This window comes from Lissotriton vulgaris, chromosome 8 (assembly GCF_964263255.1).
Source record: "Lissotriton vulgaris chromosome 8, aLisVul1.2, whole genome shotgun sequence".
Classification (NCBI taxonomy): domain Eukaryota; kingdom Metazoa; phylum Chordata; class Amphibia; order Caudata; family Salamandridae; genus Lissotriton; species Lissotriton vulgaris.
Genome location: NC_141696.1, coordinates 251,186,286 through 251,205,362, shown reverse-complemented (window position 1 = coordinate 251,205,362; position 19,077 = coordinate 251,186,286). Strand labels below are relative to the sequence as shown.

Sequence of the window (19,077 nt, the reverse complement as noted above, 5' to 3'; positions counted from 1 at the left end):
ACCTTCGTTATGCAGGGCCAGCATTTTATTTTTCGGTTTAAGACAAACAATACATACAATATGCAAAGGTAGGGGCCCCCAGAAATAAAGTTTTACTAAAAAAAAATACAAAGAAAGAAAGCATCAATAACGCAAAAACAACTGTATCCAACGGCAGACTAATTATTTGCTTTTGTCAATGCTTGTTTTCTCATTCTTGATCTGAGACAAACATGAAAAGTGTAACGTATTATCATGCACTGCATTACAGCCATCAGCAGCGCATCCTCTGCGGAGGGTAAGTGCGGGTTTTGATTTACGGCCGGTATAAACGTCCCGTGTCGAAGTGGAGTTAAAGTGTCCATCGCTCCAGCAAAGTAAACCTTGGGAAGCTCTCGAGCTGGGATGAATGGGGCTGCATTTTCCGTTATGCTGATGGTTGCTAGGACCCCAAATCGAAGCGCGTGCGTCTCACCCCTCCCCCGGGCCTCCCATCCTCCTCCTCAGACGGGAGCGGGGCCGGCTGCGCCATTTGCGTTGCACTTTGGCAGCCGAGCGGAGGAGGGACCTGTTACTTGGAGGAGTTCTCACGGCGCCCGGGCTGCTCCTTGTGTCCGGCCGAGTTTGGTCCTTCCCACGCCTCTCTGAACTTGAAACTGTAGCTGCTTTCCATCGCCGGGACGTTTGCGAAGATGGCGCAGCTGAGGAGGCGGGTGGTCCAGTTCGGGCTCTTGGTGGCCGTATGCTGTAAGTTCCCTGCTCCCCTCCGGCGGTGGTCCCCCTGTGCGCTCCAGTTCGCCAACAGACAAGGGGGGAGGAGGGGAGGGAAGCCCCCGCTGCAGCCGGGATATCAAGCCGCTGAAGCCCGTTATCTCCCTTCAGCGGTGGGAGTTGGACGGAGCTGGAGGCAAACTCCGGAGGCGCGGGGTTGGAATGTAAATATGAGGTGACGTTTTATAGCGGGGCTGAGATTGCAAGAGAATGTTCTCGGACAGGAAAGCTCTCCAAACGCAAACCCTTTATTACCATGTGAGGATGTTTACAGCTCCGTTTCTAATTCTAAATACGAACAAACTTCGTACGAAAAAAGTATATCGGTCCTTTCTTTGTTTGAAAGACTTCGGCCGCGTTATGAACTGAAGCCCTGAATCTACGCCAGTTTAATTAAAAACATGTTTTTAATTGAAAATTAAATATTTGCAGTATATAACGCTTGATTTTCTGAAATAAAAAGTAGGAACACTTTCTAGCTCTCGCTTGTGTGCAGGTAGCGCACTTTCTCCTTTCATGGAATTGTTGGGAGTGAGCAGGTGCACGTACCAGGACAAAGGCTGATGCCAGCTAACACCCGAACTGATGAAGTGCCGCGGCCAGAAAGTCCGCATCAGTGGGGGCTTTGATTGGGCGTGTAACGGATGGAACCACGACCACTCCTTAATTATGTATGCTTCAACTAACTTTACACAGTAGGCCCCCCGTCCCCAAAAGACCTTTTAAATACAGAAAGCGACTCCCACTGGTATCTGCAACCCCCTAATAGAGCACCACAGTGTAGTGTAGAACATGCATGTTCGAGGAGTCTGCATGGGGGTATAGTTGGACCGCACAGGCTTATTGGGCACGACATAAGCTGAACTATGTGCTTTCATAGATGATAGGGGTCAGTTGTGCGTTTTATCACTTAATGCTGCTAACACATTTGCACAATTCTCGCGTATTTATTTTGGAAAGGTGAAATGTTTTATATTAGTTTGTTACATGTGCACATGTATCACGTCAACTTTTTAGGTCTCTGTATACCAACCAGCATTGGCAAAGCCAATATTCCTGGCAGTGACTACCAGCCTTTTGTCTTTGTCAATGCTAGTTTTGTTTCGTCATGGTTTCCCCCAAATCTTATTGTTGGGGAAGGTTCCGGACCCTCACAAATCCGAGTAAATGGTCGCAAGATGCACACATTGCTATAGGTGCCTGGCATTGATATGTTCTACTGATATGTATGTGCTCCTTGTGAAAGGAAAGAATCGCCATCACTCATGGTGGAGGTAGCTAGCCAATGTCTGAGCTGGGCTGACCCATTGTCTCATGCTGTAGTGAATGAAAGAAAAATGTGAACAACACAATAATAGACCAGTTGATGAAGAGGGTTGGCTGAGGGCCTCTATAAGTAAGTATACCAGGCATATGCTTTTATTGAATTCGAAAGGTCTTGACTAACACCAGACTTACAAATGTATATTTAATAATAATGTCTTTAGGTTTCTGGTGTATATTGAAGCTGCGTGTAGTAGTGCTGTGTTGCATAAAAAAGTAGACAAAAATGTAGAAATGTTAAAGTAGTCTATGAAAAAATTGAATGCAAGGGTTATTGGGTTAGAGAAGTACATTTGGGAGCTACAGTAAGGTATGGCTTGAGATTGCTGTACGATAAGAAATGAGTTGGATGTCCTGATGGGTTTAGGATTGGGCTAAAAGTTAAGTATGGCATAAGTGAGTGTTTTTGATGTAGGTTAACTTTAATGGTTTACAGTATGGGGTGTTGTTATGGTTACTGTTGGTATTGGGTTATGGGTTTGGATGATTTATGTAGTTAAGTTTAGATTAAGGGCTCAGTTGGCGTCAGAGTAATGGAAGGTGTAAGTGATGGTCCGAGTTGAAGTAAGGTTTAGTATTAGGCTTGGAAGGAGGTTAGGTAAGGGATGGGGTAACGGTTAGGTTAGAGTAAGGGACTGGGTTAGGGTTGGAGTAGTAAAAGTATAGGTGTATGAAGGAGGTGCAGGAGTAAGGTGGCATTTGGATATGAGGTTTTCCCCTTGTAAAATGGTAGAAGCAAAGGGTCTGATGTACCAACAACTTTTACCCATTCTTTGTCTTTCAGAAACTTTTATAGTTCATGTGGGCCATAATGCTGTAAGGGGATCATTTAGGATTGAAGAAGGGTTAACACTTGGTGAACAGGGTTTGAACCCTCTCTCCCCAACCCACCTTCTCCTTTTGCCTTGACTTCAATGCCTTCGCTCATTCTTTCTCATGCCCTGCTCGCTTACCGCCAATATACTGCAAGTGACTGGTGCTCTTGTCTCTTGTGTGGTAACTGTTATTGTGAGAAGCCTTAGATAGAGAAAAAAATATACAGAGAAAGCTCACTGGCAGCTTCCTGCAGCCACCTCTCACAAGACCCAGAGGCGAGGCCCCGCATCCAGATGCACCACGTTGCAATAAGTTGCAGCTTCTTGCAGTCTCTGTCAGGGCTACTCCCTGTAGACAAGAGCAGTTCTCTGCACCTAAAGAATATCTTTACAGAAATAGCCTGGCATAGCCAGTGGCAGCACCATCCATGTCTATTCACAGACAGCTTCCTGCTGACAGGGGCAACTCCCTGCAGGCAAAGGCTTCTCCATTCAGCCAAGCAAATTGTAGATTTGCGAAGCCAGGCGCAGTACCCTCCAGATACAGCAACAGGTAGGGCCTTATTGATAAAGGGTCAGTTCCCTGCAGATGGAAACAAACTCAGCCACACTCATGAACGAGCTTTGCATATACAATTGCAACAACATATAATATTGAGGTCCCATTACAGAGAGTCAGATGTGGACAGCTTTGAGCCCACTGTCTCCTCCATGTAGACAAAAGGCTGCAGTGGTAGAAATCAGCAGCTGATTGTGGGACCTCGGTCTTTTAAAACGTAATTATAACAATTATAAACACACAGACTGGGTAGGTCGACAGGCCAGACTAGCATGCAAGCTCAACACACGCATAGAGCACAAACAAACACAACAGAGGGGTCCAGCTTTGCAAGGGTGCACGAGGGTTAAGCCTTCGGAAGAGTAGCAGCTGTCACACCAATCCTGCCTTCCAGTTGTGTTTTCTGGGGTCTGTCCAGTCCAAGGCTGAGTCAAAGATAATGCAAGGCTGCTCAGAGCTCCCAGAATCACGAGACACGGATTTTTAATCGTATGCATTTAGAACTCAGATGGTAGCAGCTGATTTGCATGACTAATCTTCATCCCCGCGGTGATGCGGGGATTTCTTCAAAATGCCTTATGTTGACCTCCATGTGACACTGGACAGGGCTGGACTAGGCGCAGTCTAGCTCAAAGGCCATGGAGTATAGTATTGACTTGTAGGCCGCTCATACAGGGTTGTTATACAAGTCTCCCCATCTGTGGACAAGACCGCAATGTGTCTAGTACTTATTAAAAATGTTCACAGGCCGTCTTCAGAAGTTCTGAAGTCTATGCACTGTATCCAGAGTGCTTGAAAGTTGTAAGGACACATATCACGTATCCGCACAGGAGCTATGCCAACCCCCCCCCCCCCCCCCCCCCCCAGGCCCCGTTTTGCATTTCTACTCTGCTGTTCCCTGGAGTTTTTCTTTTCTAGTTATCATTCATATTTTAGAATGTGTGGGGCCCCTAATCGCAAGGTATTCCTGAAACTGCCGGCTTGTTGTCTCTCAGGGGCACCCTTTGTGTGCAGTAAGAATGAGGAGACCCTCCAGTGGTTACTGGCATATGTTGTCTCCAAGGGGCACTCCGTGTTTAAATTGCTCTGAGCTGGGGGGTGGGGAGGGTGATACCCTTTTATCCTGCAATGCATATTCTCTGGCGGGTGGCAGTGGGTTTTTGTTATGGGGTGCCTGGGTGTACTGTTGGCTACTAGCCTCTCCATGTTCAATGAGTGCAAAGACTTGCAGTAAAGAGGGCACCAATAGTTTAAAACATTTTTTTATCCTGTGTAATGATTCTGAATATATTACATTCTGACATCACGGCCATTGCTCTATGTGAACATTAGCTATTTTAAATTATGATAAATGACTTCATGAACCAGTATGCTTTAAATGGGGTTGTCCATGAATGTTCACGCATGTCTATAGCGTTGTAAGAGTGTGTGTGTAGGCTGGAGGACGAATGTCACCCACAGAGGGCGAACCCCAACGCCCACCTCTTCAGCCTTTGTTTGTAGTATTTGAGGACAATCAACATAGCTTTCCCTCACAGAAACCTCTGGAGGGTTCACCTGGAGGCCCTATTGCAGAGGTTCTTACTATCTCAGGCCTTTTCTCTGAGGAGGGAAACTTGACCCCAGCCTGATCGGCTGGCACCTTTCAGTAGTAGTTAGAAAGCATATGATCCAGTCCTCTTGAGTCCAACATCAGCAGAGAGTGGGTGTTGTTAGTCTCACTACGAGGTGGGTTGCTGAGCATTCATCAGTTTCAATTGTTTGTGAACATCTGCTCAGACCCTCATCCTTTGCACCAGTGGCAGAGACAGGCTACACAAGTGATTGGTCGTTATGGCGTATTGCACCTGGTAAGCACTCTCTTTTTGCAAAACAAATAATATATTTGTCCCTTTGATTTTGACTTGACATTGCTGGGTACCACACTCCTGCGCTCAGTTGGCTAAGCAGGTAGTCCCGTTCAAAGACCTTTGTGGTCCGCCTTCAACCCCATGTGTCTCTGGGCAGTTGCCTCTGTAGTCTCTGGTGCACCCCAAGGTTGTGGATCCTTTACCTCACTCCCACGTACGTGTTCAAAATACTTGTAGGTTTGCAAATAACCTTTGAGTTACTTGAAAGGTGCAAACTATCCTGTTTTGTCAGGGAGGATTACGATCCTTCCTTTTCATTAAGCTGTCGAGCATTACAGCTTTGATCATCACCGTTAATCGTTCATAGTATAGTATGTTTAGTAAGGACCCTAGCTATATAACTGTTTTGTGTTTTACAACTGATCTGCTTGTGTTCAGCGTTCTCCCTAGAGATTGGCAGTCTTATAGTCAGGGCACTAGCTCATTTTACCATTACTGTATATCGAGTACTGCTTTTGGGACTATATAGTATGTGTTTTGTGTACTTTCTATTTTACTTGAACTGCTGAAATTGTCAATATAGTTTTATATGATTTACTAAGTATTGTATACATACAACTGCTGCATGGGCAGTTCCACTGTACCTAGACTTACCTCAAATACCCTACCTTAAAGCTTGGACTGTTGGTCCAAAGAGTCAAGGGTGCTTACGTAAGTGAACACCACTTTCTTGTAGACTTTGTACCTCGAGTACTGATTGCTAGAGCTCTCGAGCACTCTGTATCCCCTTTTATCCAATTCAATTACCCACTGTTAGGAATCTAGCCTGGTACTAGTCATGGTCACTGTACACAGGGAAGGACAAATTGTCTTCTACATAATCTGTGGAATAGGCCTAGAATATTATTCCAAATGGTGTATGTTAGACCCGTCTGCTTCTGAGAGTCCCCTCACCACTATGATTTCTTTTGTCCCCCTGTACCTCCCAAAATTTGTCGCTTTTCTTTGTCTACCAGGACCTTTTGTGTGCTGTTTCATGGGGCTAGATGTTCCTTGACGCCCAGTTGTTCACAAGGTTTTTGGCACCTATTTACAAGGCACCTGGCGAAACCGGTGACATTATAGACTGGGATTGGCAACCTGAATTATTGACCTCAAAATGGTGGCCGTCCCTTTTCCTCATGTGAGTGACTCCCCTTGGAGCCTCCATGAACCTTGACCTTTCAAGGTTTTGGCGCCCTTTTGCTTGGCGTGCATTCCTGACAGGAATTACTTTATTTTCCTCAGGTACACAAAATGGCTGCTCTAGAACCCCAGTATGGTGGCTGTTAGGGTCCCAAATACCTCTCAGAAGTGCCATGTCATTGGCCTAGCCCAAAGAAGGTTCTAGAACCTACTGGCACGAGCCAGCACCTCAGGGCACTGGCTATATAAGGTCCAGTCCCTGGCGGCCATTTTAGATGACCAGAAGACTAGATAGGATAATGGTGTTCCAGATCTAGGTGAAGAAGGAGATTCCAGACTTGACACCAGATTGACACCTGCCCTGTTGACCCCTGAGGCGGCTGGTAGCGCGGGCAGTAGAGCAAGCAAGGGTCACCTGCGTGGATCCTGACTGGCGTTCCAGTCAGCTGTGTGTGCGGTGACCACGCGCCTACAGCGCCTGCCCAGCGAGTGCCTCGTCACCCCCAAGAGACTGTGGCCGTTTTCGTGTGCCTTCCCCGCGCCCCCCCCCCCCCCCCGGTGGTGAATTACGACAGACTCAGGTCGCGAGGCGAGAGCAAGTTCGCCGCGACCGCGAGCGTCCTCTGTGCCCCTTTTGTGACAGGCGCCTCCAGCGAGGAGCTCGGACGTCTCCGAGCTCCACCGGCGTAGAGTGCTTCCTGCGCAGACTGAGGTGAGGTGGTGCGCCGGGGCAGGGAAGGCCGGCCTTCGTTGGGCGGGACTACTGTCTCTGCCCCTCCCCAGTGAATCGGCGGCTGTAGCTGTGGGCGGGAACCATCCCTGTTTGAGGAAGTCGGAGGGAGGTCCTTGGAGCCCATGAGAACCCGTCGCTGGCGAGAGAAGTGCTGAACCCGACTGAATCACTTTTCGATAGCAGCCGATGTGAGGTGGGCCCGTTTCTTCAGGTGGGAAGCGGTGTTATAAAGGAACTGTGAACCGGCATTTATGTGACTGAGTGCGAAGATTGTGCGACCTCTTCGGCAGCCCCGTTCGTCAGTCTAAAGACTTTGAACTGGTGCCGCCTGAGTGCTAGCGGTAACAAGGCCCGTAGGCGCGCTTAGACCCCACCGGCAAACAGAGAACTCAACCCGGTGGCAGCCAAGTGTAAATGAAGTGTTCACTGTGTTTCCTTGCTTTGTAGATACACGCGCATATCCCCCGAGTGATTCTTAAAGAGTCCCAACACTCCTTTGTGCCCAGAGAAGCCTGTATTCATTAACAGTGAAGTCATCATAAACTGTAAGAGTAATCTTTCCATCCTGAAACGTATTGCAAGTTAATGGTCCTGAAGTATTTAATTGGTGGCAGCGATACCAGAATGAACATGTGTTTGTTTATTTAAATGAACCAGTATTTATTCTGCTAAACAAAAAGCGATATTTATTCTATTTATTCCTGATATTTTTTCTATTTATTGATGATATTTATTCCTGAGCTTATTTATTGTATTTAACTCGAAATTGAAACCCAGCAAATTGTGGCCAAAAGAAATGTGTATGTGCTTTCCTAATTGATCCCCATTCACCACAGAGAATTTTTACATAAAGGAATCGTATTTTTCTACAACAGTGGTGTGGTGTCCTTCTTTTTGGTGGTTGTACAAGGAGATATTATTGGGTCAAAGCCGTCTTAACACGATAGCCTTCACTTGCCTTGACACTTGAGCCAAGCTACCCCCCTTTGTGCTGGGCTTGCCCATCGCAGGTCCAACAGTGTATCTCTGTGTGCAGTCCATACTGGGCTTAGTCATAACTAGGCCACTATGGACTAGTCTCAATATGCGCTGAACAGACTGGATTGCAGATGCAGCATGCCCTTCTTGGACTGGACCTAGGGGTGGACTCTGTACAGAGCAGGAGCCAGGCCCAATGTTTTATTACTAAATGTTTGTAAACTAATTAAAATTACTTAGTTCTGGTTGTGTTCTGAGCTAAGTAATGGTACTCAGATGTAGCCATAAAAATCTGTAATTTACAGAATACATGTTGAAGTGGCATTAAAGTTATGACTCGGATAACCAATATTCACCAGTTAAGTTGGCTGTGCGGCCTCAACTCTCCCCTGCGGCCTCAACTCCCCTCCATGCCTTGCTCATTTTCTCATGTGGCATCAATTGTGCCCTCACACATGACAACCCCAATGATATCACTGATGTAGAATGCACTTTTACATTTCATATAATGCCACTATTTTGACATATAATAGCACTCGAAGGGCATACCATTGTACTTTATGGTTATTTGATGAAACTTAATGAGCATGTTATAGCACATATGGTATGGTGTCTCGCTCGCTTAGTCTGAGTATCTCAAATGTCAGCCCTTTGACTTAAGCAGTAACTACCTAATCCTTCACCCACTTGATCACCTCTTTGTCTACTTAATTATATATATAGCTCCTAGATTTCCACCAGTGGTCTCGGGGCACTCGTCGGTGGGTGCTGTGGCGCGCTGGTAGTCGCGTTGAATATGCAAGCTCATTCATCAATTTCCTTTCTCGAAAAAAGATATAAGCACTCCAGGTAGGAAACATGATTTTATTTCGCCAGCAACGGCGGTGAGAGAGACATACGCGTTTCAGACAGTGTCCTTCCTCAGTGTCTACAGTGTGTTGCGCGTGGCTCTTTTTGTCTACGTCCTCTCTATGGTGAAGAGAGAGGACAGACACGGAATCTCATTACTATTCAACATCACCATCGCTCATATGTTGAATAGTAATGAGACTCCGTGTCCGTCCTCTCTCTTCACCATAGAGAGGACGTAGACACATTCCGCAAGGCCCATTCCATGAGAACCGATCTAGTCAGGACTAGTCCAGAGCTATACACCAAAGACAATTGGTTCTCCGCCAGGAATGGCTTCTATAAGTGTAGCTCGTGTAGGGCCTGCAGATTTGGTTCTAATACCACCACGTATACCAATGCATTCTCAGATACCCCTATTAAAATCAATGGGCACTACACGTGCAAAACGGAATTTGCCGTGTATGTGTTGAAATGCATTTGTGGCCTCAAATATGTAGGCAGTATAAGCTAGAATACTGCAGCACCTGAGAGCCACGGTCAATTCAGACCCAACTTACCCAGGGGCCAGGCATGTAAAAGCTGAACATGACAATAATGTAAATGTCTTGCAGTATTTTGTGATAGACAGCGTTCCGTTTAATAAGAGAGGGGGAGACAGAGAAAAACAGTTACGCCGACTGGAGACAAGGTATATAGTCGAACTTGAGACAAAGACCCCAAGGGGGCTTAACATCTGCGAAGATTTGCACCATTTCTTGTAAATAGTTTGTCGCAATACAATTACTGGTGTTGAGTTCCCCGGTGTGCGGTTTGGGCCAGGACTCATTATGAAATGTATATTTATGTATTTAATAGAGTCGCTAGTTAGACATTTTTTAACATATTTAACATTCTATATGTTTTAAATGTTTTTAGATCTCATTTATCATAATGGGTGTTTAGCCCCTAGTAATGGTATTCACACTGCTATTGAGTAGGCGTGTGGCACAAACTGATGATAGCTAATGATCCTGACATCAGGAATTTAACCCATAGATAATATGGGGACCATATTGAAGGCTTTGACGTGTGGAGGAAGTCCGTATATTACACAATGTGACTTGTCAGCATAAGATGTTTTAGAGGAGTATGTGTTCTTTCTTTCTCTCTTTCGTTTATATCCCATCACAACTACCGGTAGGGTTAAATGGAATGTTTACAGTATTAGTACAGGTAGTATTGCCGAACAAAGAATTTTATCCTGCCCAAGTCTTTCCTGCCCTTTATATAGATTATAAATGTTATTTAATATTTAAGATATATATACTCCCGGCTGGGAGTTCACATAGCACATGATTATACACTTAGGAGATTAATTTGCACTATTTTAGTCATCTAATGGAGTTTTTTTACAGAGGGTGCAATATTGCCAATGGTGGCATAGTGGCATAGTGAACAGATTATGTTTTTACTGACATTATGAATAATGTGCCAGCATTTTTCTATTTGTACAGTAAGATGAATAATTCCCCAATGTTAAATTCAGTTTATATTGAATTATGTGTATATTGAATTTATATGGATTGTGCTTTTTAAATCAAAAGAATTATTTAAGTACATGGGGATTTTAGACAGTAACCGTAATTAAGGGGTCTGTCTTTGCATTTTAAGTTTGTCAGTTTCAGCATGCCCGTAGGAGTCTGTTATTGATTTCCATGATTCTGCGGTGACCGGGGATTGGTGGTGTGGTAATTTAAAAATTAAGGGGATTGTGAGCACTTGTTACCAGCGAGCAAAGCGACCGGGATCCCCGAAACGCGTTTGGTTGAGCACAGCAATGCACAGATAAAATGATAAAATAAAAATACCAGCTCGTCTTTGTTGGCGCATGCAAGCGGCGCTGAGAGTGGAAACTGGATATATATATATATGTGCAACATATCGCATTAGTAATAAATATCTATACATATTTCCATCAATAAATAAAAAAATATATATCTAAAACCACTAAAATCACATGTCAATGTTTTAGTAAATACGTTATGTTGTTACCTAAAAAAAGAGAGAAGCTTCTTAAGTTTTATATATATATATATATATATGTGTGTACTAGCAGCCCGCCCCAGCGCTGCCTGGGGGCAATTAGGCTTCAGGGCCAACCGCCCGCCCAGGACCCCGCCCACCCCGACATTGTCCGTGCATGCCCATGCATGGACACGGACCAGGCCCCCCTCCCGCCCGACTCCCTCCTGCCCCCCTCCCGCCCCGACTCACTCCCGCTCCGACATTTTCCTTTCCTAGCTGCCTCATATTCGAAAAAGATGATGACTGCTGCCTCTTCCAGCTGATAGCACTGCGAAGGTCCTTGTTTGGACACCTGCCCTACAGGAGGACCATTGCCAAGACACCCCAGGAAGATTTCGCTGACGTAACTCTGCCTTCCACTATCTCCCCAAAAACAAAACAGCTGGCTCCGGCTAAACTTCGGGTGCCGTGCTCTGCCTGGAAGTAGGAAACTTGAATCTATACTTTCCGTCTGAGGCTTCAGCCTGGCTTCCTTTTGAGAAAAGATTTCTATTGAAAGCTCTGTGATTCTGTCGCCTGGCCTCCTCTCTGTGCTCCCGGCTTTCTGAAGTGTGATCATGTGCAGACGCGTTAGGAAGGCCTTCGACATGTCGTCTGTCTGCCTCACTTCACCACCCCGGACGCCTCCCCCTGCATCACACAGTCTCGCACTGAGAGTTTATGAAAAGCTCGAAAACTTTCCCTTTCCTTACCTGTGCTGCCGCTCCTCACTTCACAGCCGCTCGTCACTGCACCGCCGCTCCTCCTACGTCGTCATTACGCACTTCGCGTCGTGGTCATCACGCACGTCGCGTCGCGGCCAGCGCTAGATCCCGGCCGGCGCTACTTTCAGGGGACTACTTTGTTTTCAAACTTAATTTTTTTAATTCACTTTTTAAAAAAAATTTATATAGCCTATGTCCATCTACACACCCTGACATTTTCATAGATGTATCGGGTGTGTAGATTGGCGCTGTGGTTCCCGAGTTTACCTGGCCAAAATGTGCAAGTTCTCTCTTTATAATAGTAGTATAGATATATGTATGTGTGTATAAATATATATATATATATATATATATATATAAATATTGTGTATGTATATGTGTATATATATATATATATATATATATATATATATTTTCACTTAAAAAACCATAGGTTTCAGGCCTTATATAGTTAGGAATTAGCATTTAATAAAAAAAATTGAAATTGCTCCTATATAGTTAGTTGTACTAACTATACTTCGCGCACCCGCAATCCACTGCTGATGATGTCACTGACCATGTCACGAATGATGTAATATGTGACATCATCAGCAGTGGATTGCGGCTGCGCGAAATATAGTTAGTACAACTAACTATATAGGAGCAATTTCAATGGTTTTTTAAATGCTAATTCCTAACTATATAAGGCCTGAAACCTATGGTTTTTTAAGTGAATTTGCAAGCTTTTTTAAATGCTAATTCCTAACTATATAAGGCTTGAAACCTATGTTTTTTTCAGTGAATTTGCAAGGTTTTTTAAATGCTAATTCCTAACTATATCAGGTGTGAAACCTATATTTTTTTCAATAAATTTCAAAGGTTTTGTAAATGCTAATTCTATTAGCGGATAACGTTTATATATGTTATTATCCTTCTGGGACCACCTAAGCAGCCATCTTGTTCTCAGGAGAAGTGAGGCACAAGAGAGCACAAAATAAGAGTGGAAAACGCGAAAAGGGGGCAGGGTTGAGACCCCCTGACCCCCTAGCCCTACTCAGGGGGTCCCAGAAGGACCACCAAGTGCAAACATTTTTGTGTTTTTTTTTTTTAAATCGCGGGGTAAGCGCACGGTGCGCGTACCCCGCAATTTTTTTTGCCCTTGGGGGTTCTTTTGGGATCCCCTGAGAAGGGCTAGAGGGTTGGAGGGTCTCTACCCTGCCCCTTTTCGTGTTTTCCACTCTTGTTTTGGGCTCTCTTGTGCCTCAGTTCTCCTGAAAAACAAGATAGTGGCCAACACTTCCTGGTTTGGACAGTTTGGAATGTTGACAGTCGACTGCCAGCCAATCAGAAACTCGCTCGTGCACGTAAGGGTACGCGTACGGTGAGCGCATATAGATATATAATTTGCTCAAATTCAATTTCTCAACAACTACTGGAGGGATTTTCACCAAATATAGAAAAGGCACTACTGCATACCTGTCCCTACCATTTTGCCAAGTTTGGTGTAATTCCGTTCAGCCGTTCGGGCTGTAGCCGTGTCTAAAGGACCCATTGAAAATGCCATTTGAAAAATTTCAAATTCAATTTTCTCAAGAACTACTGGAGGGATTTTCACCAAACATAGCAAAGGCACATCTGCATACCAGTCCCTACCATTTTGCCAAATCTGGTGTAATTCCGTTCAGCCGTTCGAGCTGTAGCCTTGCCAGAATGTCCCTATGGAAATTAACATGGGGAAAACACGTTTTGGGACCCCCCTTTTTGCTCGGCCACCGCTTGACGAATCCCCCTGAACTTTCAGGGAAGGAGTGGAGCGCAGCGAGGCAAATTTAAGGAAAATTACAGGCAGATCCCTCAATCGGCGCCAAAGTTATTCCCAATAGAATGTTCGGAATTTGAATTTCCTATGGTAACTAGTTCCTAACTATATATACCTACTGGCTATTGCCAGTAGGATGGATATGGGCCTTTCTGCTGGGTGTTTACTTTGTGCAACGGAGGCTTCAACATATGAGAAGCCCATTAATGGCGATATTGTTTTTTGTAATTTTGAGATGACAGCGTGAGTCCTTATTACAAACTCTGGTGCTATAGAGACTACGTATCCCAGAAGGCTACTTTTTGATAATGTGAGCCCCCCAGCTGTGGGCAATAAAAGAAACTGGTGATGTGATGCTTGGTCTCTGCCATTTATTTGCTGCCACTCAGCCTGTGACCAAGGACAGAATGATTGTCTGAAACGCATAAGGCATAATATTTGAACTCATGCAATGCTGGTCTTTGTTGCAGCCCAATATACCGAAGGTTTGCAGATGGGGAGTGCATCCTAAAGCTTGGAGCATTGTGGAACTGTATTGAATACCCGGCTGCTCTGCCGGGGGAATTGCACCACCGCATGGAGTTACAGCGGCCCGGCGGGCCCTAAATGAGGAGCCTTGACATCGGCCTTTCTGCTGGGCGTTTACTTGGTGCAACGGAGGCTTCAACACATGAGAAGCCCACTAATGGCGATATTGTTTTTTGTAATTTTGAGATGACAGCGTGAGTCCTTATTACGAACTCTGGTGCTATAGAGACTACGTATCCCAGAAGGCAACTTTTTGATCATGTGAGCCCCCCAGCTGTGGGAAACTGGTGATGTGATGCTTAGTCTCTGCCATTTATTTGCTGCCACTCAGCCTGTGACCAAGGACAGAATGATTGTCTGAAACGCGTAAGGCATAATATTTGAACTCATGCAATGCTGGTCTTTGTTGCAGCCCAATATACCGGAGATTTGCAGATGGGGAGTGCATCCTAAAGCTTGGAGCATTGTGGAACTGTATTGAATACCCTGCTGCTCTGCCGGGGGGATTGCACCACCGCATGGAGTTACAGCGGCCCGGCGGGCCCTAAATGAGGAGCCTTGACATCGGCCTTTCTGCTGGGCGTTTACTTTGTGCAACCGAGACTTCAACACACGAGAAGCCCACTAATGGCGATATTGTTTTTTGTAATTTTGAGATGACAGCGTGAGTCCTTATTACGAACTCTGGTGCTATAGAGACTACGTATCCCAGAAGGCAATTTTTTGATCATGTGAGCCCCCCAGCCGTGGGCAATAAAAGAAACTGGTGATGTGATGCTTAGTCTCTGCCATTTATTTGCTGCCACTCAGCCTGTGACCAAGGACAGAATGATTGTCTGAAACGCGTAAGGCATAATATTTGAACTCATGCAATGTTGGTCTTTGATGCAGCCCAATATACCGGAGGTTGGCAGATGGGGAATGCATCCTAAAGCTTGGAGCATTGTGGAACTGTATTGAATACCCAGCTGCTCTGCCGGGGGGATTGCACCACCGCATGGAGTTACAGCGGCCCGGCGGGCCCTAAATGAGGAGCCTTGACATCGGCCTGTCTGCTGAGTGTTTACTTTGTGCAACGGAGGCTTCAACACATGAGAAGCCCACTAATGGCGATATTGTTTTTTGTAATTTTGAGATGACAGCGTGAGTCCTTATTACAAACTCTGGTGCTATAGAAACTACGTATCCCAGAAGGCAACTTTTTGATCATGTGAGCCCCCCCGGCTGTGGGCAATAAAAGAAACTGGTGATGTGATGCTTAGTCTCTGCCATTTATTTGCTGCCACTCAGCCTGTGACCAAGGACAGAATGATTGTCTGAAATGCGTAAGGCATAATATTTGAACTCATGCAATGTTGGTCTTTGTTGCAGCCCAATATACCGGAGGTTTGCAGATGGGGAGTGCATCCTAAAGCTTGGAGTATTGTGGGACTGTTTATATATATATATATATATATATATAGTATATATATATAACAGCCTGTCCTGACGTCCGGGTATGAATTGCTGCCGGCCAGTAGTATATTGTTTTGTAGGATTTAGTTTAGATAGCATTTCTTATCTGTGACAGGCCTGTGAAACGCTCCCATTCACAGTGCACTGCTGCTGCACTTAAGAGTGCGCGTTCAGTAGTGTGTGAACTTGAGTTTCCCTACTTTCTTTTTTCTTGTAATATTATATAGCGCGAACTCGACAACATGGCATGAGCAAAATTTACATTACAGAAGAACACATTCATTTGTGGTATGCACGGGGAGACAAAACGATTTGCCTGGAATCACAGGATGTTGAGCTGATGCCGAGATTCGAACGTAGCTCCCCAGCTCTAAAGTTCGCAATTCTAGAACTTGTGGCAGGAGGTGTGTCTAAAAGTGTATGTCGGTGCTGGCCATCAATGAGAGAGACCTGTGCATTTTTCAAATGGGTGGTGAAAAACTATGAGTATGTTGCTGGAGATGTGGGCCGCCGTGCCGCCAATGTACTTACAGGGGGAGGGTAAACACCCATTATTCCGCAACTTTCTTTCCGCATACCATCACTCCGCATACTTTCATTACGAAAGTACCATGACTCCGCAATGCCATTATAACGCATGGCATTACATTTTATATGCCATACATTTACAACGAAATTCGTTGTAAATGCATGAATGGCAAAAGCAATGTTTAGATAAGGTAAGTTTGGGTATAAGGGTATATGTTTTGGGGTACTGAGGTATATGTTTTGGGTTTTTTGGGTATTTTAAGGGTTCAGATATAGTTTTGGGCTATGGGGTACAGGGGTAGTTTTAGGGTTTAGGGATAGGTATAGGTTTTGGAGTACAGGGGTATTTTTAGGGTTCTGGGCTAGGTTTGGGTTTTGGGGTATAGGGGTATTTTTAGGGTTCAGGGGTAAGTTTGGGTTTAGGGGTACAGGGGTATTTTAAGGGTTCAGGGCTAGGTTTGGGTTTTTTGGGTACAGGGGTATATTTAGGGTTCAGGGCTAGGTTTTGGTTTTGGGGTACAGGGGTATTTTAGGGTTCAGGGGTAGGTTTGGGTTTTGGGGTACAGGGTTATTTTTACGGTTCAGGGCTAGGTTTGGGTTTTGGGGTACAGGAGTATTTTTAGGGTTCAGGGGTAGGTTTGGGTTTTGGGGTACAGGGGTATTGTAAGGGTTCAGGGCTAGGTTTGGGTTTTGGGGTACAGGGGTATTTTTAGGGTTCAGGGCTAGGTTTTGGTTTTGGGGTACAGGGGTATTTTAGGGTTCAGGGGTAGGTTTGGGTTTTGAGGTGCAGGGGTATTTATAGGGTTCAGGGCTAGGTTTGGGTTTTGAGGTACGGGGGTATTTTTAGGGTTTAGGGATAGGTTTGGGTTTTGGGGTACAGGGTATATTTATAAGGTAAAGATGGGTTAGTGTTTACGGTTGTTGAGGTATTTTAAGGAGTAAGGGTGGGTTATGATTATGGGGTGCAGGGGTATTTAAAGGGAGCAGGGTGGGATTAGCACACAGGATGAGACATGGCATGAAGGGCGGAACGTACCACACGCCCCCAGCGTTTGTCACGCCCCCAGCACATGCCCACAGCACAACGCAGACACGCCCACAAGGGACTACTTTGCTGGCACAGTTCTTTTACCTTTTAAATGTATATGGTGGGCGTCTGCATAGCCTATGTCCTTCTGCTGCAACTGCCCTTTCCAACGCTGTATTGGGTGTTGTGATTGGTGCTGTGGTTCCTGAGATTAACCGCCTCAAAGGTTTGATCTCTCTCATCATTATATTAGTATGGATGTATATATATATTACCTACTGGCGGTCGCCAGTAGGTAGTTATAGTTAGGATTTTTTTCAATGTAAAATCTCAAAATTCTATTTGGAATAACTTTGGCGCCGGTTGACGAATCTGCCTGAAAATTTCCTCAAAATGGCCTCGTCGAGCGCCGGTGCTTCCCTGAAAGTTTGGGGGGATGCGTCAAGCGGGGGCCGAGATAAAAGGGGGGTCCCAAAACGCGTTTTCCCCATGTTAATTTCCATAGGGCGGTCGACCTCACCTTTAGCCCGAACGGCTGAATGGATTTACACCAAATTTGGCAAAATTGTAGGGACTGGTAGGTCGATGTGCCTTTGCTATGTCTCAAGATATGTGATCCACTGGATTTTGAGTAATTTAGGTTAAAAAAAAATATATATCTATGGCAGCGCCCCGGTACGCGTACCGGGGAGCGCACCGGGCGCGCCACACGACTTGCACGCAGAAAGCTGATGGGCTCTCGGGTGTCTGTAAACATTCTAAACAGTCCGGAGCGGCCGCCATCTTGTGTCTCGGTAGGATCGAGACATGAGAGGTGGCCAAAACAAAGGGGGAAATGACCATAAGGGTCAGAGTAGACCCTCCCTGACCCCCTAGGTTTGATGTGGGGGCTTTAAAAGGGCCCCGCGGGGTAAATTATTTTTTTTTTCGATTTGCGCGGGGGGAGTGCCCGGTACGCGCACCGGGGAGCGCACCGGGGAGAATGGCAGAGTTTAAAAATGTAAGTCATTTTATATAAATGGGAGGTAGTTCTGAAAAGAACTTTTTTTTTAATTGCTTTTGTTGTTTTATATATATATTTTTTTTTGTGAACATTTTTTCCTTTTTTTGGTTTTTCAAAACAATTTTATATTTTTTTTGGTTTTTTTAGTACTTCGAAAAAAACAGAAGGATTTGAAAATGGCTCAACAGGAGCAAAAAAAAACCAATAAAGAATCATTGCTTTCGTTTGTGAGAGCACTTGTGGTTTTCATCTGCTCTGTTAATTAAGGTGATACTTTTTTCACCATAAGCAATAGTAGCCCCACAATAAATACAAACTATTTTGTAGTTTGAGAATTTACTTTGGATGTTGGGCACCATTTGACGCCCTTCAGGTGCTGCAAAAGATGATTCCGCACTTGAGGTGCTAGGCTGAGGGGTCTGTGGGTTTTCAGCCATAGCTCTCACCTGTGCTTGGGCCAAATTATTTGGGTGCCACCTCTCCATGTGGCGAATCATGGTGTGGTTGCCAAAACTATATTTTTTAGCAGGATTGCCACGTGAAAGGATGTTCTTGCAAATTAGGCATTTTACTTTAGGGGCATTAACTTTCTTCAGTCCTGCAGGAAACGTAAAGAATTGCCAAATGTAGTTCTCCTTTACATGAGATGAGTGGGGTTGCTCTTGTAGGAACTGTCTCTCCTGCTCCTCCTGCTCCTCTTCCTCCTCTTCGTCCTGCTCACCACTAAAAAGCAGAGGTGGTGGTGGTCCTTTTGGTGGTGGTGGTGGTGAAGGAGCACCAGCAACAGCAAGTAGAGTAGCCATTATTGGTCTCTCACAAAGAAATAGCTCTTGCTCTCTCAAAGAAGAAAGTAAGAATGAGGAAAAAAGGTGGGGGCTTTCCTCATTTGGAAAAAAAAATATTAGGCACCAATGAAAAGTGTTAT

The 19,077-nt window shown here is 45.1% G+C and overlaps 1 protein-coding gene across 2 annotated transcripts in view; it reads left to right on the top strand.

The window, feature by feature from the left end:
• Window positions 1-509: 509 nt before the first annotated feature.
• Window positions 510-19,077, top strand: part of JAM2 (junctional adhesion molecule 2) — a 326,071-nt gene continuing 307,503 nt past the window's right edge. The window contains exon 1 of one of the 2 annotated variants that reach the window (XM_086934037.1): window positions 510-726. In XM_086934037.1, coding sequence (XP_086790163.1) covers window positions 672-726 — 55 coding nt within the window. In that variant the 5' untranslated portion in view covers window positions 510-671. The remainder of the gene's footprint in view (window positions 727-19,077) is intronic. The other variant, XM_086934036.1, reaches the window with a different exon arrangement.